The 22052-nt window shown below is 44.7% G+C and overlaps 1 protein-coding gene across 1 annotated transcript in view; it reads left to right on the forward strand.

Moving 5' to 3' along the window:
* ANKRD13C (ankyrin repeat domain 13C) overlaps positions 1 to 22052 on the forward strand; it is a 117037-nt gene that overhangs the window by 32377 nt on the left and 62608 nt on the right. The window contains exons 2-5 of the mRNA XM_082266106.1: positions 8017 to 8058; positions 13402 to 13506; positions 17833 to 17918; positions 19620 to 19665. Coding sequence (XP_082122232.1) covers positions 8017 to 8058; positions 13402 to 13506; positions 17833 to 17918; positions 19620 to 19665 — 279 coding nt within the window. The remainder of the gene's footprint in view (positions 1 to 8016; positions 8059 to 13401; positions 13507 to 17832; positions 17919 to 19619; positions 19666 to 22052) is intronic.

The following is a 22052-nucleotide window of genomic DNA, read 5'->3' on the forward strand; positions in this document are numbered from 1 at the left end:
ACATTCTCTCCAAGCAGCAGAGCTCTTTTTTTGTGCACAGAAACTGAGCCCACCTTTACAGAGCTGAATAAAATTCCGCTATGTTGCTACATTTATTTTTTTTTACTAATTGAGTTGCGTGCTTTCACAATCTGCCTCTACCCCAGAGAGAAAGGAACCGCTGGCCGCCTTTTAAAAGTCGATAGTGCAAAGAATCCCGTAGAGAAATGTCTAAATTAAAACATAATGAAATTACTGCCAAGTTGTACTGCGCAGAATGTTACTCGGTCGCTATGGTTTCCGATGCCCAGGCTGACTAATCCTCCCACCCTTGTACAAATGTGCCCGTGTAATAACCCGGACGCCGCTGGCAAAGTGCTGCACATTGCGCATTTAGCTTCTTAAACCATGTAAATATAATTGTGCCAGGTGCTTCGGCTTTCTAGGAAACAGCGATGTGTTGCCACAGCAGCTGTGCAGATTTTACAAAACTATTCTGTTGACAAGCATAGCAATGTGTTTAGTTGTTGCAAAGTGTCAATGTGCGGGATTGTAGTGTGACCCCAGAGTAGGCGGCTCTTGCTGCGCAAGGTATTCATAGCATATTTGCACTTCATTGGTTTGACCTCCCTGGCTTTGGTAGCTCCTCTATTTCACAGTTGCCACTGTGAAACAGTATCCACTTCTTCAAGTTCCTGCGTTTTATATATATATATATATATATATATATATATATATATATATATATATATATATATATATATGTATATGTATATGTATATGTATATGTGTGTGTGTGTGTGTAATTATATTAACCACTTGCCGACTGCCGTCAGTAGATTTACATCGGCAGTCAGCCCCTCACAGGCAAAGTGATGTAGGTCTACGTCGCTAGGCTGTGAAGCTCTGGGGAGTGAGCGCGCGCCGCCCAATGCGCGCTCCCGCTCGGTCACGGACCCCCCGTGGGTGTGCCGGCGGACCCGATGTCCGCCGGGCACTCGCGATCGTCCGTGACACCGGGAGAAAAGCAGGCGGCTAATGTAAACAAAGCCGCCTGTCATTCTCCCCTGTGTGAAAATGGTGATCATACGGTTCTGCTATGTAGGACCGTTGATCACTGTTCTTACACAACTAGCCACAGCCAATCACAGTAAGAATCACGCCCCTAGGGACACACTTAACCCCTCCCTCTCAAAGTTAACCCCTTCACGGCCAGTGTCATTATTACAGTAACAGTGCATATGTATAGCACTGATTACTGTAGTAATGTCACTGGTAACCCCAAAAGTGTCAATGTCAGTCAAGGGTCCGATCTGTCTGCCGCAATGTCGCAGTCCCGCAAAAAAAATCGCAGATCACCGCCATTACGCGTTAAAAAAAAAAACAACAAAAATGACAAAAATCTTTCCCTTAGTAAACGCAATAACTTTTGCGCTAACCAATCAAAATACGCTTTTTGCGATATTTTTGGTAAACAAAAAATGTAGCATAAAACAAATTGGCCTAAAATGTTAAAAAATTTTGATTTTTACATTTTTTTTTTGAGTAATTTCATATAAAAAAATGTGAAAAATATTTTTGCAAAATTGACGCTCTTTTTTTTTTTTTTGTTTATAGCGCATGATCAAAAAATCGCACATGTGATCAAATACCACCAAAAAGCTCTGTTTGTGGGAAAAAAAGGACGTCAAATTTGTTTAGGTACAGCGTCGCACGACCGCGCAATTGTCCGTTAAAGTCACGCATTTTTAAGTGTACAAACATGTCGTCATACTTTCCTACTTTGTGGAATGGTTTTGCACAGAGCAGCCCTGATTCTCCTTTCAGATCCCCCGCCAACACTTCTGGCTTCTCCTCCTCCCTGCTGAGTACCCCCATAGCAAGCCGCTTGCTTGGGGGTATCCAAGACTGCTGTTGGCAATCATGGGGCCCCAAACAACTTTCCTGACAGCCCCCCCCCAGACTAGGTGTTTGTATGGCCCCAAGCATGGCTCCAGCTGCATGAACAAACCACTTATTCACGCAGCCAGAGTACCTGTGTGTATGATCCCTTCATTTTTATTTTTTTCAGCTTTGGTGAAATATCAGGGGTCTTAACAGGCTCCTGATGCCTTGCTTTTGAGACCAAGAAAGTAATTAAGGACACAGATCCCTAAATTCCTTGGTCTGCAGCCTCAGCTGCACTGCAGAATAAATGGACAGGAAGTGCTCTAGGCAGAGGCTCCCTGTTCATTCACTAACTGAAGTTGGGGGAGTTGGCATGCAGGGAATTCAAAGCTGCAGGAAGTTGGTTGAGTCAGATTAATCTCCTCCTCCTGGCTCCCCCTGCAGTGGCTGACAGCCAATGGGAAGGAGAGGAGAAGCCATCTGTACTACAGGTGGGAGGGGGGTCACTGAACTTGAAACTGTCTGCACCATACATCTGCCTAGACCCCCCCCCCCTCTGAAATGATTGGGCTCTGTATAGGAGGGCCTGTGTGCTACCCCCTTATTGGCGGCCCTGAGTGCACCCATGTGTGCTTACTCCCGAGCCAGCACAAACCGCTTTGCAGAGGTACTGTGGTTTAACCACTTACCGACTGCCGCACGACTATTTACGTCGGCAGTCAGCCTCTCACAGGCAGAGTAACGTAGGGCTACGACGCTTGCCTGTGAGGGTTTTGGGAGCGAGCGCGCGCTGACGGAGGCACGCTCCCGCGCGGTCACGGACCCCCCCACGCATGTGCCTGGCGGACCCGATGTCCGCCGGGCACTTGCGATCGTCCGTGACAGCGGTAGAAAGGCAGGCGGCTAATGTAAACAAAGCCGCCTGTCGGTTCTCCCTGTGTAAGAATGATGATCAAACGGTTCTACTATGTAGGACCATTGATCACTGTCCTTACACATCAAGCACAGTTAGAAGCACACCCCTAGGACACACTTAACCCCTCCCTCTCCATTACAGTTAACTCCTTCCCTGCCAGTGTCATTTTTACAGTAACAGTGCATATATATAGCACTGATTACTATAGTAATGTCACTGGTAACCCCAAAAATGTCAGTCAAGGGTCCGATCTGTCAGCCCCAATGTCGCAGTCCCCCAAAAAAAATCGCAGATCGCCGCCATTACGCGCTAAAAAAAAACAACAAAAATGACAAAAATCTTTCCGTTTGTTAGTAAACGCAATAACTTTTGCGCAAACCAATCAAAATCCGCTTTTTGCGTTTTTTTTTTTTTTACCAAACCTATGGTAAAAAAAAAAAAAATTGGCCTAAAATGTTAAATTTTGATTTTTACATTTTTGGGGGGGGGGGGGGAATTTCATATAAAAAAAGTGAAAAATATTGTTATTTTTGCAAAATTTACGCTCTTTTTTTGTTTATAGCGCATGATCAAAAAATCGCACAGGTGATCAAATACCACCAAAAGAAAGCTTTGTTTGTGGGAAAAAAAGGACGTCCAATTCGTTTAGGTATAGCGTCGCACGACCGCGCAATTGTCCGTTAGTCACGCAGTGCCGAATCGCAAAATAGGCCCTGGTCAGGAAGGGGGTAAAATCTTCCGGGGCTTAAGTGGTTAAATACAAGTCTAAACTTGGCCTAAATCCTAATTTTGTCCAACTTCTGGTCTCGTGTTTCTGTAATGTGTGGTTGCAGTGCATTCACATGAGGCATGGAACTAGAACAAGACACTTGGTTTGCATTTTTAGAAGCACAAATTTGGGAGTCTTTGGAATGAGGAAGTATCTAAGTATATTGTGGCAATTTTAGTAGCAGGCTAAGTAAGACAGGAATGAATCACACAGGATGTAGTATGTGACGTTGGAAGCCAGTTGGAAGTAAAGCTGAGAAACACACAGATTGCCATTGCTGACATCTCCAACTAATGCGGTTTTGTGTGTGTGTGTGTGTGTGTGTGTGTGTGTGTGTGTGTGTGTGTTTTTTTTCCTACTTGTTCAGTACAAGGGCTAAAGCATTCCCTGCATTAATGTTACTAAACCCAGGAGCCTGCATTCACTATATCTGGTCTCTCACAATACACAGAACATGGAAATGCAGCTATTTTAGTAAATATAAACTGCTAAATACCTTTTCTCATTAGCAGTATATAGCAGTCTTGTTTTAGACAGTGGTCCCCTTGTATTAGACAGTGGTCCCCACGAATGCCTGCCAGGGAGGTGTCCTCCGCAAGCATTCTGCTAAGAGGATCTGGACACTGGAAGAGTCCAGACTATCGATCAATGTCCTGGGACTCCAAGCGATCAGACTGTGTCTGGGATCATTGGATGGATCGCCTTCAGGGATGCCCAGTGCGCGTTAAATCAGACAATGCCACGGCTGTGGCTTATGTCAATCACCAAGGGGACACAAGAAGTGCTCTGGCGGTAGCCAGCATTCTAAGGTGGGCAGAACAGTTAGTCCCAGCCCTCTCCGCCGTACACATTCCCGGGGTGGAAAATTGGCAGGCAGATTACCCCAGTCAGCAGGTGTTGGACCACGTGAGGGGTCCCTTCATCCGCTGTGTCTCCAGTGGGGCACCCCCTAGGTAAATCTGTTGGCGTCTCGGCTCAACAGAAAGGTGCAGAGGTTTGTGGCCTGGTCAAGGGATCCACTGGCGGATGCCCCAGCTTTGGCGGTCTTTCCAACGACCCTTGGCCACACACTCCCTGGTGCGTACTTTTCTTCAGATTGTCCGACATTTGGTTCCCCCAGTGCAGGCTCTGTTGCCGCTTTTGGATTTTAATTTGGTGCTTTCGGCTCTACAGAAGCCTCTCTTTGAAAATATTCAGTAGATTCCCCTGCTTACGCTGTCCCAGAAGGTGGCCTGAATCTGGTGATTCACAAGGATAAGGTGGTTCTTCGCCCCTGTCCGTTATTCCTTCCTACGCTGGTCTCTGAATTTAATTTGAATGTAGAGATTGTGTTGCCTTCCCTATGTCCCAGGCCTAAACATGTGAAGGAAATTGCCTTGCATGCCTTGGGATGTGGTACGGGCAATTGGGGTGTACCTGGCAGCTACGGAGTCTTTCAGGAAGTCAGACTCTCTATTTGTGCTCATGCATGGATCTTGCAAAAGGTTGACCGCTTCCTCTGTGACCAATTACAGGCGCAGGTTTGCAAGGCGGCCACCTGGTTGTTGGTGCACACTTTTACAAAGTTTTATAACGTGGATGTTATAACTGCGGATTCTTCCTTTGGCAGCAAGGTGTTGCATCGGCTGTTTAAGAGGTCCTGCTTCTCTTTAGGAGTGTATTGTGTGGTTTTTGGGTTTTTTTTGTTTTTTTCCCCCTTTTTTTTCAGGTAGGCTCCAGTTGTTTTGGTTGAGCCCCTGTTGCCTGGTTGGCTAATGTTTAGCCTTGGGAATTTTTTTTGCTGTTTCCCACCCCTCGTGTTTAACACTGCTTTGGGACGTCCCAATGGTCAAGAATGACAGGAGCTGTGTCAATGAATGAAAGAGAAAATTAGATTTTTGACTTACCGTAAAATCCATTTCTCTGATGTTCATTGAGGGACACGGCACCCTCCCCTCTGTGGAGTTGTAATTCTTCTGACACTGCTTGTAACAAAACTGAGTGCCTATAGCAGGGAGAGGGAGTATACCCCTTGACTGACCATGGGTGTAGCCAGAAGTTTTTTCTGCCTAGTGTCCTTCTCCTGTAGGGGGCATTATAACCCAATAGTCAAGAATGACAGGAGCCGTGTCCATCAGTGAACATCATGAACAAAATGATTTTACGGTAAGACAAAAATCCAGTTTTTCACACCTGAGGTTGACGGTGATTTAAGTATTAAGTCTTTTTTTTCTTTCCAGCTTCTATATACTCAATCGACCATCTTCAGTTTTTCAGTCTTCCCATTATGCTCTCTCATGCAGATGTAACACATGAAACAAGATTTATTTTTTCCCTTTCTATCTACCTGAAATATTTATTTAAAATGCTGTTTAAAGTTTTATCGGAATAACTTGTGTGTTTAGCTGCCCCAGATCTGTCAACCTCAATATGTAAAAGAGCCCTCTTAGGCTTTTCATGGTCCCTTTTTTAAAAAGGTTCTCTCGTTTCCTTAAATCGCAGCCAGTTAATTAGGACTTGTGCTCCATGACACTGGAATGTGTGCTAATGTTAGAATTGCTGCCTGCTTGCCTTTCATCTTCACGTGATGAATTATTTTATTGCTGAAAGAGAAGCCAGTCTTTGAAAATATGTTTTGCTAAGTAAGCTGCCAAACTAAGTTTTGGGCCCCCCTGAAGCTTTTTGTCATCTTGGTGTGCAAGCATATATTGCAAAATATAGCAGATTTACCCAGCAAGGTGATCTGTTCAGCACTGCGTAGTCTGCGCTTCTGTCTTCACCTTGTTTTTTGTCAGGTCTCTCCAGCCATCTTGATTGGGCCAGGCTGATTTGACATAATCCCCATGCATGCGCACTGGAGTTATGTCCTGGCACAGAATCGTGGTTCAGTGTATCCACAGAGTGTGTCTCTTCCTAACACCTGTCTAGAGCGGGCCAGGAATGTGCATCTTCCTGATGCCTGTCTTGAGCGGGAGGGTTCACGATCTGCCCGACGCCCCTCTGGATCGGGCCGGGAGGGTTAACGATCTGCCCGACGCCCGTCTGGATCGGGCCGGGAGGGTTAACGATCTGCCCGACTCCCGTCTGGAGCGGGCCGGGAGGGTTTACGATCTGCCGACGCCCGTCTGGAGCGGGCCGAGAGGGTTCACGGTCTGCCCGACGCCCGTCTGGAGCATGCCGGGGAGGGTTCACGATCTGCCCGACGCCCGTCTGTAGCGTGCCGGGGAGGGTTCACGATCTGCCTGACGCCCGTCTGGAGCGGGCTGGGACGGTTCACGATCTGCCCGACGCCCGTCTGGAGCGTGCCGGGGAGGGTTCACGATCTGCCTGACGCCCGTCTGTAGCGTGCCGGGGAGGGTTCACGATCTGCCTGACGCCCGTCTGGAGCGGGCTGGGACGGTTCACGATCTGCCTGACGCTCGTCTGGAGCGTGCCGGGGAGGGTTCATGATCTGCCCGACGCCCGTCTGGAGCGTGCCGGGGAGGGTTCACGATCTGCCCGACGCCCGTCTGGAGTGTGCACCAGCTGCCCAACACCCGTCTGGAGCGGGCCGGGAGGGTTCACGATGTGCCCGACGCCCGTCTGGAGTGTGCTGGGGAGGGTTCACGATCTGCCCGTTTGGAGCGTGCCGGGGAGGGTTCACGTTCTGCCCGACGCCCATCTGGAGCGGGCCAAGAGGGTTCACAATCTGCCCGACGCCCGTCTGGAGCGTGCCAGGAGTGTGCACCAGCTGCCCAACACCCGTCTGGAGTGTGCCGGGGAGGGTTCACAATGTGCCCGACGCCCATCTGGAGTGTGCCAGGGAGGGCTCACGATCTGCCCGTTTGGAGCGTGCTGGGGAGGGTTCACGTTCTGCCCGACGCCCATCTGGAGCGGGCCAAGAGGGTTCACAATCTGCCCGACGCCCGTCTGGAGCGTGCCGGGAGTGTGCACCAGCTGCCCAACACCCGTCTGGAGCGGGCTGGGAGGGCGCACTTCACTGTTTGATGCAAGCAGTAAACAGAAAAAAAACGCGGAACGGGCGTATAAAGTCTCTTCTACCTGAAAATTCTACCTGCTGTCAGGTGTAATGTAATATCATTTTTTTTTTTTTTTTTTTTAAGTTCCACCCTAATAAATAATTTATACATATAGTTATTGTGCTTGAGCCACACTCGGCTCATTCTGCCGTACTGCTTGGCAGCACTGTCCCTTTTTTTTTTTTTTTTTTTTGGCGCAAGATTATAAAGAACTCCGACAAGAGACTTTCACTGAAATCGTTATTCCTCCTTAAGTCCTGTCCAGCATCAGACTTTCTTGCAGCAGTCATTCAGCAAAGATGAGGTTAGCAGTATCCATTTTTATTTAGTTTTCCACAAAGTTAGCATACCAGTAGAATCCAATACTAACTATATGAGAAAGATGGATATATCATTTTTTTTTTTTTTTTGAAAATTGTTCTGTGGTATTGCGTTTCTTTGATGATTTCGTGTTTTTTATTTTGCAGGTAATACTCCATTACACCTCGCTGTGATGCTGGGCAACAAAGGCAAGTGTTGTTTATTTTTTTATTGACTATCTCAGTCCTTCAGTCTCAGGCTGGTTTAACATAGGCTGTCCGATCAGGTCCACCTGTCAGTTTTTCTCTGGAGCGGCGGATGTCAGCGGACTTGTGTTCGCTGACACCCGTCTGCATCCGATCCAATCCTATCCTGTCCAATAAAAACATTGGATCGGATGGAAACGAACAGGCGGTCCGTTTCCATCTGGCAGCCCCATAGAGAACAGCGGTTTTCTGACCGCTCTGTCATCTGCCTGGTGGATGCGGACTACGGACAACGCCCATGTGATACCAGCCTTATACAGTTTCTGCTCTGACCACCAGCTGGGCCACGAATGGCCAAACGCATTTTGTCTAATGTCTAAATTGGCGTTTGTTAGTGGAGTTGTATGTTCCCTCAACATCTTGGAATAACTTCCTGCATTGGTGCCGGTGCCCGCAATAATAACCCCCAGCATTGGTGGTTAGTGCGGTTATAAACTTCCTTCATTGGTCAGAGGCAATGCTAAACCAACTGTAACACCCTCCCTTAATATATGGCCAATGGCAGTGCTGTTAACCTCCTCCCTGATCCTTCAATGTTTACTTACCAGATCACGCACTCCTGCACTGCTCTTTCCTGATGATGTGCTAGGACTGTACTTTCAACTTCAGGTGGTGTGATCTCCGCCTGACTGTATCCGGTTCAAATCAGTACCTGGCATGCTGCTGCCCTCTCTGAATAGTGCCCTACACGTGGCTGGCCTGCAGATAGAGCCTGTGTGTGTGTGTTGAGCACCAGGGACTATATTTTATCTACCTGTGCATCGTTCTTTCACCCTCTACCAGTCACTTGTTTGTGCTATCTATTCCATGGAACTTTGGTTTGGAGGTCATCTTCCCTGTGTTTGAAAACCACTTGGAGGAGTGTTAAACAATAGGCCATCTGCACGCACATACCGTAAAAGCAGCTGACTGTCACACCAAAATAGATTTTCGGTGGCGAGGTATCTTTACACTTCATCACACACTGCAGCCAATGCAGCTGTTCCTCTTCACTGGAGCGGACATCACCCTTTTACTCCTACATGACAATGCCATCATACTGTATTACCCTTATTGGGAGTCCTGCTTTTCAAAGACAGTTATACACATATTGACCACTTTATGTGCATCTCTCTGTGTGGGGACTTAACACTTTGTTGTAATCAACCCTCAGGAAGGATGTCCTTGAATTGGAGAGAATCCAGAGGAGGACAACATAGATGGCTAATAAGGTGGCTGAAGGACCTCCGTTACGAGGAACAGCTACAAACATTAAACTTATTACCCTTGCAGAAGATGTGCTTAAGAGGGGATGTGATAGATTTATATTTGAAATTGTGACTCTAGCATTGGGAGAAAATTGTTTTAATCTTAGGTCCCTAAAGAAGACACACAGTGCAGAGGGATGAGAAGCTGTTCAATCTTGAACTGTGTAGAACTGGGTGGTTCTTTACTGTTAGAGCGGTAAGGATGTGGAACCCCCCTTCCACAGATTTAGATCTATTTCTTAACAAACACAATTACAGGGATATTAAAAAAAATACTCCCTCTCCCCTGGTTGGACTGGTGTCTTTATTTAACCTTGCCAACTATGTAACATGGGTTTGATTTGCCAGATCAGGAAATTGGATTGCACATTGAAATCAGGGTGGTTTAAAAAACTTTTAATTGGATTTTAAGTGATTTTAAAGGCCTTCTTCTTTCTTCTTTCTTCTTTCTTCTTTCTTCTTTCTTCTTTCTTCTTTCTTCTTTCTTCTTTCTTCTTTCTTCTTTCTTCTTTCTTTCTTCTTTCTTCTTCCCCCCGCTGGTGCTGTCCACTCCTCACCCTGAGTGCTCTCTCTCAAGCCATGTGCTGAGGAGACTCGTGTAGGCACACTACAAAGTCCGGCTGCGTGCATCCATAGACACACACAATGCCAGCAAGACATGCCCCTGCTACCTCCTCACAGGAGTTTCACCGCAGCAGAAGTCAATTGCGCCCACTGTCCCTAGGGTCTCCTGTGACACCAGGAAGAGTGGAGCTGGACCACTACCAGGACTTGGGTAAATGTTTGGAGGTGGGGGGGGGGGTTTCCCCATAATGCAGGGAATGCATTAAAGTCTTTTTTTTTTTTTTTTCTTAGTTAATAAACATGTTATACTTGCCTGCCCTGTGTGATGGTTTTGCAAAGCAGCCCCGATCCTCTTCTTCTCCTGGCCCCTCCCTCCTGTTGAGTGCCCCCACTGCAAGCATTGCTATGGGGGGGGGGACCCGAGCCACAGCTCGATGTGTATATTCAGGCACAGAGCCCTGGTCTGGCCCCACCCCCTTTCTCTTCTTATTGGCTGACTGCACTCAGAAGGCTTTTTCTTAATGCATAGAATGCATTAAGAGAAAAAAACCTGCCTTTACAACTCCTTTTTAAAGGTAATAAAACAGTTTTGGGTTTAGAATCACTTTAAGGTGACTGTTACCTGGGTGGCTATAAATATTCATATATGTGCCTGATATTCATTAGAAATGAGTGGGTTGAATGTCTTCAATGTTACAAGTCCAGTTAAAGTAGTAGTAAACATGTTTTTAAGTTTTGCTTACAATATGGCTATGGTGCTGTGTTCCTGTTGGGGAGATTTAGTCTGTTGATATGGTGTCCACCATTGCTATATGAAGGAAAATCCAGAATTTGGAATTGTCACCAAAATAGGAATAGAGGGGAAACCTTCCAATGGAGATGCCTGTTTGCATCTGTTTTGTGAGGATTTTCCTTGCCTTGTTTCTCCTGCTGTACCTACGTTACACAACAGGAGGTGAAGGGGCAATGGGACTGATGACAAAAAATAAAACTAGCAGGATTTAGAGAGAACCTGTCGCCAAACAATTCAATTCAACTAAATCTAACCATAAGATATGTACATTCAACATATTCTATACTGTATCTCACAAAAGTGAGTACACCCCTCACATTTTTGTAAATATTTTATTATATCTTTTCATCTACCGTAACCACTCTGAAGAAATTACACTTTGCTACAATGTAAAGTAGTGAGTGTACAGTTTGTATAACAGTGTAAATTTGCTGTCCCCTCAAAATAACTCAACAAACAGCCATTAATGTCTAAACCACTGGCAACAAAAGTGAGTACACCCCTAAGTGAAAATGTCCAAATTGGGCCCAATTAGCCATTTTCCCTCCCCGGTGTCATGTGACTCGTTAGTGTTACAAGTCTCAGGTGTGAATGGGGAGCCGGTGTGTTAAATTTGGTGTTATCGCTCTCTCTCTCATATGGTCACTGGAAATTTAAACATGGCACCTCATGGCAAAGAACGCTCTGAGGATCTGAAAAAAAGAATTGTTGCTCTACTTAAAGATGGCCTAGGCTATAAGAAGATTGTCAAGACCCTGAAACTGAGCTGCAGCACAGTGGCCAAGACCCTACAGCGGTTTAACAAGACAGGTTCCACACAGAACAGGCCTCGCCATGGTCGACCAAAGCAGTTGAGTGCACGTACTCAGCGTCCTATCCAAAGGTTGTCTTTGGGAAATAGACATACGAGTGCTGCCAGCTTTGCTGCAGAGGTTGAAGGGGTGGGGGGTCAGCCTGTCAGTGCTCAGACCATACGTCGCACACTGCATCAAATTGGTCTGCATGGCTGTCGTCCCAGAAGGAAGCCTCTTCTAAAGATGACGCACAAGAAAGCCCGCAAACAGTTTGCTGAAGACAAGCAGACTAAGGACATGGATTACTGGAACCATGTTCTGTGGTCTGATGAGACCAAGATAAACGTATGTGTTTCAGCTGGTGTCAAGCGTGTGTGACGGCAACCAGGTGAGGAGTACAAAGACAAGTGTGTCTTGCCTACAGCCAAGAATGGTGGTGGGAGTGTCATGGTCTGGGGCTGCACTGGGAAGCTACAGTTCATTGAGGGAACCATGAATGCCAACATGTACTGTGACCTACTTAACAGATCATGATCCCCTCCATTCGGAAACTTGGCCGCAGGGCAGTATTCCAACATAACGACCCCACACACACCTCCAAGATGACCACTGCCTTGCTAAAGAAGCTATGGATAAAGGTGATGGACTGGCCAAGCATGTCTCCAGACCTAAACCCTATTGAACATCTGTGGGGCATCAAGGTGGAGAAGGGCAAGGTCTCTAACATCCCCCAGCTCTGTGATGTCGTCATGGAGGAGTAGAAGAGGAATCCAGTGGCAACCTGTGAAGCTCTGGTGAACTCCATGCCCAAGAGGGTTAAGGCAGTGTTGGAAAATAATGGTGGCCACACAAAATATTGACACTTTGGGTCCAATTTGGACATTTTCACTTAGGGGTGTACTAACTTTTGTTGCCAGCGGCTTAGACATTAATGGCGGTGTGTTGAGTTATTTTGAGGGGACAGCAAATTTACAGTGTTATACAATCTGTACACTTACTACTTTACATTGTAGCAAAGTGTCATTTCTTCAGTGTTGTCACATGAAAAGATATAATAAAATATTTACAAAAATATGAGGGGTGTACTCACTTTTGTGAGATACTGTACATGTTATATAGCTGTAATACCTCCCTTGTAGCTGTTGCTGGGTACTGCCATCTTAATTGTGATTTCAGCAGCCCCAGCAGATTGGAGCTGTCACTTAAATGACAATGTATAGTTTTTCTCTTTTTGCTCCATCCCTGGCAGCTTCATAAAGGGTTATGAAGGGAGGGGCAGAGGAGCTGGGCTGTCACTGACAGTTGAACCTTACCAGAAAAGGAGAGGGCTGTGACATGCCAGCGGTGAGGAGGCTGTGCTAGAAAATAGACTTTCCCAGTGTCGTCTAATTTCTTCTAGCAGTTAGGCACATTTCAAGTGAATAACAATTTTTGAAAAGGAAAATACTACAAGTAAGGCCTCTTTCACACTTATGCAACGCGATTTTACGGCGCGATTTTGAAAGCAATGGCTATGGCTCAAAACGCAATCAAATCGTGGCAAAGTAGTGCAGGAACTACTTTGAAGTCGGTGAGACTTCAAAACTCACTGATATGAATGGGGCTCATTGAAAATAATTGAAAACGACTTGTCGTGATTTTGCGGTCCAAAATCGCGGGACAAGTCGCACTAGTGTGAAAGGGGCCTAAAACATTTTAAAATAGTGACTTTTGCAAGGTTTTGTTTTTTTTTTTTTTTTTTTGTGACAAGGTCTCTTCAGCCATTCCCTATCCAAAATGAAAAAAATATAATGGCTTCAGCTATACAGTACTTAGGAAAAAAGAAACAATATGTGGTAAAGTCCATTCTTTGTTCCAGTATTACAATAACTTTTCCTTTGCATTGCAGAATGTGCTCATCTCCTTCTGGCACACAATGCTCCGGTCAAGGTAAAGAATGCCCAGGGCTGGAGCCCCCTGGCTGAAGCCATCAGCTATGGAGACAGACAGATGAGTAAGCACCTTTGTGTTTCTTTAGATTCACACAGCACATTGGGTTCTTCTGTCCTTTTTTTATTTGAAACTAAATGTGAAAGACAGGTGGGCAGTTCAGGTCTTGGCTGCTGTTGTCTCATCTTTTATAAATGCTGATTGTGAAATAATGGCAGCTAGTGTCAGGTCTCCTTAATGCTGCCTGAAGCTTGGAAACTGCTGTAACTCTGCCAGGGTTTCTTCTTCCTTATCCCCTTAATTTTCTTACAGCAATAACTAATGCATTTTGGATCAATACAATGACATGACAGTATTTTGTTACATCTGTATTCATCATTACACTGACTTCAATGTACTATATATTTATACTAATGCCAGTAATGGAAGTTTCAGTTCAGTCATTAAAGGATCAATCCACACAAAAAAAAAAATGTGGCACTTCCTTCTTTGAATTTGGCAATTTTGTGATGAGTCTGCTTTTGCCGACATTCACTTGTGGGCTGAGTACTCTTGGCTTTGGGGTTCCCAATCTGAACGTGAAAATAATACGAAACAATGATGTGGTTTTGATATTGAGGATTAGTAATAAATTATTGCGTTTAGCTTTGGGGGGTATTATGTGGAGGTGTGGAAATTAGTAGATCGTTTTGAGGTTTTTGGAAAATAATGGGTTAAAGTGAATTAGATTAGAAATTGTGATTAAGACGACACACCTGTGTAGTGTGAGGCTGGATTCACTGAGGGTATAGAGATAAAAGATTGTACTAAGGCCCCTTTCACACTATCCGTCCGTCGGTTGGATTCCGTTTTTCTCAGCGGGGGATCGAGCCGCCGATCCCCCGCTGAGCAGGAGAATGGCAGCTGTGTCTCTGCGCTGTGTGCAGAGACACAGCTGTCAGTTCCCCATACATCTCTATGGGGGAAATTGCATGGGAACGGACTGTCGGTCCGTTCTCATCCGATCCGCTGGACGGATGGAAAATAGGGTTTCCATCCGTCCAGATTTGACGGATCGTGTTGGATGTCAGCGGACATGTCTCCGCTGACATCCGACGCCCCATAGGAATGCATGGGGGGACCGTTCAGATCAGCCAAAAAAACGAACAGGCGGATCTGAACGGTCCGCCTGTGTGAAAGGGGCCTTAGGGTTAGTTCTACACATGCAGCTTGATGACATATGCATGTCCGAAACTGGGCAGTTGCTTGTAAATGTATGCTTACTTATATGCATGAAGATCAGAAGTAAAGGATATTTGGAACAATTATTGGATTGCATCGTCTATTTTATTTATATATAAAGTAAAACCTTGGATTGAGAGTAACTTGGTTTGAAAGCATTTTGGAAGACAAGCAAAATTTTTAAATTTTGACTTGATAAACAAGCGATGTCTTGATATACAAGTAGCGTCATGTCACAATTGAGTATAAAAGAGAAGAGAGTATAAAAGAGAAGAGAGGTGCCTCTAAGTGTAGCAATATGGTTACATTTAATGAAGGTGCAACCAGTGCCGGGACCAGGTCATCCAACGCCCAGGGCAAGGATGCCAAACTGCGCCCCCCCCTTCCCTTATGGTTATGGTCAAGGCACCCCCCCTTCCCCCCCAATCCTTGCAATAAATCATTGCACCCAGGAAAACCGCTCCCTCCTGCCCACCCCTTGTCCTGGCCCTATGTTGGGTACAACATTTAGCAACTCACATGGTTGATTTATTAAGAGGCACATTTAAGAATGCAGGCATCTGGGGTAAAACAGTCCACATAGACCGTCCTCCACACCGCCATCAACGCCATCCCTTCCACACTGCGCTCCGCGAGCGCTTCGAACCTCGCTTTCAGATCGCTCTACTGCAGGGTAGTCTTCCCAGTCACGAATACAGATTGACAGCAGTGAGAGCTGGCGGTGCGGAGGATGGTCACTGTGGACAGCTTTACCATGGATGCCTACATTCTTAGATGTGCCTCTTCCAATCATCAACCATGTGAGCTACTAAATGTTGAACCTCCATTAAATTAAAACATATTGCTACACTTGGAGGCGCCTCTCTTCTCTTTTATACCCTGTAGTTCCTGCTGGATTTTGCTTCTAATCCCCTTGTGGAGGCACCATTTGTGGATGGACATTTTTATGGTTGCACGACCCATCACATTGCTATAATCTTTTTGTCTGGACTATAAACTGAAGGATTTATGAATAAATGGTTGTGGAAAAGAATAATTGGAGTTTCCATTATTTTTTATGGGGAAATTTGCTTTGATATACGAGTGCTTTGGATTACAAACCTGTTTTCGGAAGGAATTATGCTCGCGATCCAAGGTTTTACTGTATGTATGTATGTATGTATACGTGTGTGTGGTGTGTATGTATGTATGTGTATGTATATGTATGTATGTATGTAAATACACAAATTTCTGGGTAGATGCAGTTAGTTGAATCGTCTACAATGTTCTTGTGTGTCCAGCTTTAGAAGTAAATCTAGTGAAGTTCCTGGGTCCGCCCACATGCGTGTGGGCATTAAAAAGTTTTGGATTTTTAATTAAAGTGGTTTTAAAACCTCAAGGTTTTCTACCCTAATGCATTCTCTGCATTAAGGTAAAAAAAACAGTTTAGAAGATCCTCCCAGCCTCTGCTTTTACTTAAGTCTGATCTTGATCTAGACTAGAGGAACGGCTTCTTCCTCTCTCCCTTCTCACAGAGCAGATTGATAGCAGCTGGAGCCATTGGCTCCTGCTTCGGTCAGTCAAATCCTATGACACTGCCTGTGTCTATGAATGCAGGCAGCGGAGATGTGGAAGGAGCCCACACAAGTACCCCCCCCTAGCAAATGACTTGCTGGGAGGTACTCGAATGTAGAGGGGGAAACGGGTACGCCGGCTGGGGACCTGAAAAGAGGAGGATAAGGGCTGCTCTGTGCAAAACCATTGCACAGAGCAGGTAAATCTAAAATAAAAAAAACCCTGAACCTTTACTATCACTTTAAAGAGCTCCTCTAAGCGCAAGTTGCAAAGCCAGAAAACAAACCGTGAAGGATTTTGGTTTAGGAGGCCAGTTGATTTATGTAGCAACACCCCTTCCATCTTTAAAGAGTGCCATAGGTTTAGAAGCAGGAGGTCGTGGGGCAGATTGTCACCCTACCTATTTATTGTGACAGGGTCTGTGTAGAGTACACCACTGCCTTTTTATACTTTTCTGCTATGCCCTGTCACTTCTGCTGCAACTGCCACCAAAATTTCAGGACCAGTGACATTGCCCCCTTCTATAATATGACCTTGCTTGTGCATAGTTATTGGTCACTAAAGCACTGCATCATGTACATCGATCATGTGCTGCTCCACATCTGGAAACTCCTGGTATTTTTCACTGTCAGCCACAGAAGGCGAAACAGCGGAGAGGTGATCAATTAGGTAGTTAGAGGGTGAGATTCCATTGAATGGGCAAGGTGACCATATCTCTTTAATATAGACCAGTAGTCTCCATACTGAGGCCCAGTGGTCACATGTGGGCCTTTGCTTTCCTTTATCTAGCTCTTGAGGCACTATTCCATCTACTGACACCAATAATGGGGCACTATTCCATCCACAGATGACAATGATAGGCTACTGTTCCTCCCACTGACACCAACAATGGGGCAATACTATTCTTCCCACTGATACCAACAATGGGGCACTACTATTCCTCCCACTAAATTGAATGAGGGGGCATTGTTTACTCTCATTGATGCCTGGGTGTTTTCTGCTCCCACTGGCACAGTCTGCTCCCCTAAAGTCTGAAGGACCATAAACTGGCCCTTTTTGTTTTAGAAAGTTTGGAGACCCCTGATCTACACTTACAGAAGTCAAGACTCCATGTTCAGCAAAGGATGTAAAGATGCTTTACTGGAATGCATTTGGAGATTAAAGGCTAATGACTTCCACTTCTACGATTAAGCTCTTTTAAGGTGAAACTCATCAGAGTGTGTGGTTTATGGGAGGAGAGCTGAAGCCGATCCCTGGATCAGTGTTACCTGGTTGACATGGACAGTGTGCATACCTGTTTTCCTATAATGTATGTACACACGTCAGCTATGTTACTGTTTAGGCCAGGGTAGGTTAACTTTAAATATCTATTGGATGTAAATTAAAAAAAAAAAAAAGACACCTATTGCCAGGCTGGGGAGTAATGGTCATGTTTGTTTTCCATTACAACTACTGATGACCATCAGATCATTTTTAATTGTAATCTCTCTATCACCCTGTCATTGGTTTGGTTTTGTATGTGTGCAGAATCAGATCAATAATGCAGTCGAGAGCCAGCATGTTTTTTGAGAAAAGCATGGCCTATGATTGTTCTATTAATATATTTCTGTTTCAGTTACAGCCCTGTTGAGAAAGCTGAAGCAGCAGTCCAGGGAGAGTGTTGAGGAGAAGAGACCGCGCCTGTTAAATGCGCTGAAAGAGGTAAATCCTTGAAGTCTTATCTGGAAAAGGAGTTCAGGTAGTATTAGAAATTGAGAGAGTTATGTTGATTCTAGTAAACGAGTCCTAAATGTCTGTATGTAAAGGGGTAAGAGAAATGTGTGAACATACACTGAATACCACATAAAGAAGAAAATGTGTAAATACAAGGAACTTCCTGTATCAAGAAATGTTTTGGATTCTTCGAATTAGTTGCGAAAAGCTAAAATAAAAGCAAAAAAGACGGCAGACAACTTTGTCTGTGAGTAGCTTGTGTCCTTACATTAAAGCGGAGTTCCGGCCTCAAAAATTTTTTTTAGATAAAAATACCCCTAGGACAGTCAGGGCTAGTGCATTTCAGCAACGGTAGCCTCTGAACTGTTCCCAGTTTCACTTACCTTTTAGAAGAAATACTTACCTTGAAAATGTCTTGTCCAGCGCTGCCATCTCAGGTGTGGGCAGCTGAAGCCAGAGCGTCCTTCTTCTGTGTCCTCTTCGGTGACGTCGGAGTCCCAGAATGCCCTGCACCGGCCCTGCTCGTCACTTCCGGTGCTGGCACGTCATCCCTGCACAGCTTCTGGGCATGCCCAGAAGCTGTATAGCAGGGAATAACGTGCCTGAAACGGAAGTGACGAGCAGGGCCAGTGTAGGCGCATTGACTCCTGGGAGCGATGACATTCGGGTCCCAGGAGTCAATGCAAGCAGGAGGAGACGGCGCGGGCCGCGGCCGCAGAGGGAGGAAGAGGAAGGAAGGTAAGTATATTTTCTTTAATAACAAGGTAAGTAAATAAAAATAAAAAAAGTAAATTATCCAATTCTTTTTGAGCTACATTACAGCAAGAGGATGGTGTAAAGTCTATTTTGAGGCCGGAACTCCCCTTTAAAGCTTAATTCTGGGGATAAAAAACCTTTACCCTTGCTGAGTAATGTGGTTGAAAGCTATACCATAGCACTGCCCACTGTTCCTTAATGCTGGCGTTGGGGACCTAAAAATTGTCTGTCATTTTAATCATTGTTATTTATTCTATGTTGTATTTTAATTGTTTGGATGTTTTATTTGTAGTGTAGTTTTAATTTGTTTTATTGCTAATGGCTGCTGTTGGTTGTTTTGTATCTTGTTCAGTCTATTGTTCTGCTCTTGTGTTGTCTTTGTGAAGTGTGTCTGTCTGTGTTGCAACAATTTTCCCTTTGGGATTAATAAAGTATTCTGTGTATGTGTAAAAGTGGCTTTTTCTTCACCCAACCGTAAGTGGAATCAAGCCCTTAGTGCAACTCTGTAGCCATTAATATAAATTGAATATAGATTTCCCCAAGCAGTATATATGCCTGAATTTAACTTGGTACCAGCCTCTTGCAATCCATTGCACAGCAGAACTCAGACTGGGGTGGAGGGAGAGTGTAAGGAGTATGCTGATGGGAGAAAGCAGAATGACAGATGGATTATTAGTCTGCTGCATTTCCTTTCACCATCCTCATTATGCTCTTGCTAGAGTTTTTTGTTCATTTTGGGACTGGATGAACACATACAAATTCTTTGGTAGGTAAAACTGTTCCAATATATGTATTTCATTTGTGTATTTAGTGGTTTGCCTGGAGTACGGCTTTAAGGGAAAAAGGTTTTTCATCTCCAGATTTTGCATGTAGTCCTACTATTTTACGTTTTTTAGTAAACTCAACATCTTTCTGGCTTGTTTCCATCCACAGCTGGGAGACTTTTACCTAGAACTTCACTGGGATTTTCAAAGTTGGGGTAAGTTTTTGGGTATTGCCTTTACTGAAGAGAGTTTGTGATGAAAGCTTGAAATTTTCTATTTGGTGTGATAGGGATGTTGAATTAATAAAATAGCAGTCTTCTGCCTACAAGAGACTCATGATTTCTATAGGGAACCTCTCTGGATTGTTCTTGGAGACGGTCCCATTACCCATCTGTAAGAAATCCTCCAGCACTGTCTGGGTACTTTGGTTGTGATGGGCAGCAAGATTAAAGTGCAGTTCCAACCAAATTTCGTTCATTGTAAAGCCAAACTCCAGACAAGACTTTGTTTTGGATAGAGTAAGAAAAGGTTTATAACCCTTTATTTTTATTGCTGGAGTAAGAAGAAGGGCAAGAATGGTATTCAAAAATGTTTGTTGCAATAAAAGGTTCAAGCATGGTAAATATTTAGCCAAGATGTTTAATTGGGTAGAATCTCTGCATGGCAGATTTCAAGTGGTAGTAATAAGAGCCGGTTCACACTACCACGACCAGAAAGTCGCCCCGTGACTTGTTTAGAGACTTGTTTGTTTACAGACTTGTTTGTTTACAGACTTGTTTGTTTACAGACTTGTTTGTTTACAGACTTGTTTGTTTACAGACTTGTTTGTTTACAGACTTGTGCACTACTTTGAAGAGACAGGCGACTTTGTGGGGAATGCCTGGCTAATCTTTCTTCTTCCTGGAAAGTCTGATAACAAGTCGCTTCAATTAAGATAAGGAGGCGACTCCCATTGAAGTGTATGGGACAGTCTGATCACAGGTCGCCTCAAAGTAGTACAGGACCCTTTTCTGAAGTTGGAGCGACTTCAGTAGTGCCAATTAAGACGGCACTGATTGATTAACATTGCTTTTGTTATGTCAAGCGACCTGGGGCTACACAAGTCGCCTCAAGTCGTGCTAGTGTGAATGGGCTCTTAGGGTTTTGTGTTGTGTTTTCAATTAATGCTTTTAGTTAGGCACTCATTCACACATAGTTGCTGCAGTCTTGAGCCCCCATTCACTCCGCAGTGTTTTGTCACGTGTTGTCAAAGTGCAGCAACGCTCAAGATGAAGAATGGGCCTCTTCACACCCGTACATGACGCTGAAAAAGTACATAAGCTTCTTTAGTGCAGAATTGTGCATTTTGACCCCATAAGCTTTAATGGGAGCGCCTAAAAAAGTGTGTGTTCAGAGACTCTGCTCCTTTTTACTACAAGTCACACATAACATAAAAAAGAAAACACCTGGTCCATGCTCCAGTGTTAATAGGGGGCTCCCCTTTGGAAGAAAGGTTTTAAGATTTGGAGGTACTTACTTCAGATGATTGCAAAGTGAGCAAACAGTGTAATCAGGCAGAGTAGAGGCAGATGGAACTCTAAAGCCTCGTACACACGCAACGATTGTTGGCCGTGAATTTTCGGCCAACGTCCGATCGGCCGATTGTCGGCTTGTTAGTATGATGTTTCCGACAACCGACTCCGACTTTTCGGCCGAACAAAATCTGGTGTGCATGCTATAAAATTTTTGTTGGCCGTCAACAGAACGGCCGATTTTCCGTCAGTCAGTACAGATTTCGGCAGACAAAATTCAGATGAGCAAGACTGGGCATGCTCAGAGAAGAAAAAACACACGGAAAGTAAACCAGCACATGACATCACTTCTGAAGTTGGTTTTTGTTGGCCGAGAAAATTCATGTGCAGTCTAGAGCACATTTCAACCAACACAACAACACTGGTCAAAAGACGGCCGATCGGTCGGCCGATAATCGTGTACGAGGCTTAAGATGCATATCCTAGAGCAGAGATATGCAAAATGTGGCCCTCCAGCTGTTGCAAAAACTACAAGTCCCATCATGCCTCTGCCTCTGGGTGTCATGCTTGTGGCTGTCAAGAGTCTTGCTATGCTTCATGGGACTTGTAGTTCTGCAACATCTGCAGGGCCACAGTTTGAATATCCCTGTGACCTAGAGGGATCACCAGCAGGATAAAGGAGTTCCTGATTCCCCCTAATATAGGTCTTATTTTAGACCCCACGTACAATATGGTGTCTAGTTCTGGAGACCTCACTTTGAAAGTGTAGGACCTCATATTGACCTATGCCAGAAAATAGGAAAAAAATTAAGAAATGTTTAAACAGTTAAAAAAATAAATAAAAAAAAAAGTAAATCTACCTTCCTATCTATCTACTAAGGCTATCAGCATCTGGACTAAAAATAGTTAATCTTGGTTGAGCTAGTTTAATTTTGCTTTTAAAAGTTTGTTTTTTTTGCTTTCCGATTTTAATGCTCGCATCAGCCTCAAATTAAAAACTAACTCACCCTGTCTATAACCTATCATGCAACCAATGCTCATGTATTATAGTGGTAGAATCTAAACAGGATTTCAGAATTTAGCCCTCTCCA

The sequence above is a fragment of the Pelophylax lessonae genome (genome assembly GCF_965119305.1).
Source record: "Pelophylax lessonae genome assembly, chromosome: 8".
Classification (NCBI taxonomy): Eukaryota; Metazoa; Chordata; class Amphibia; order Anura; family Ranidae; genus Pelophylax; species Pelophylax lessonae.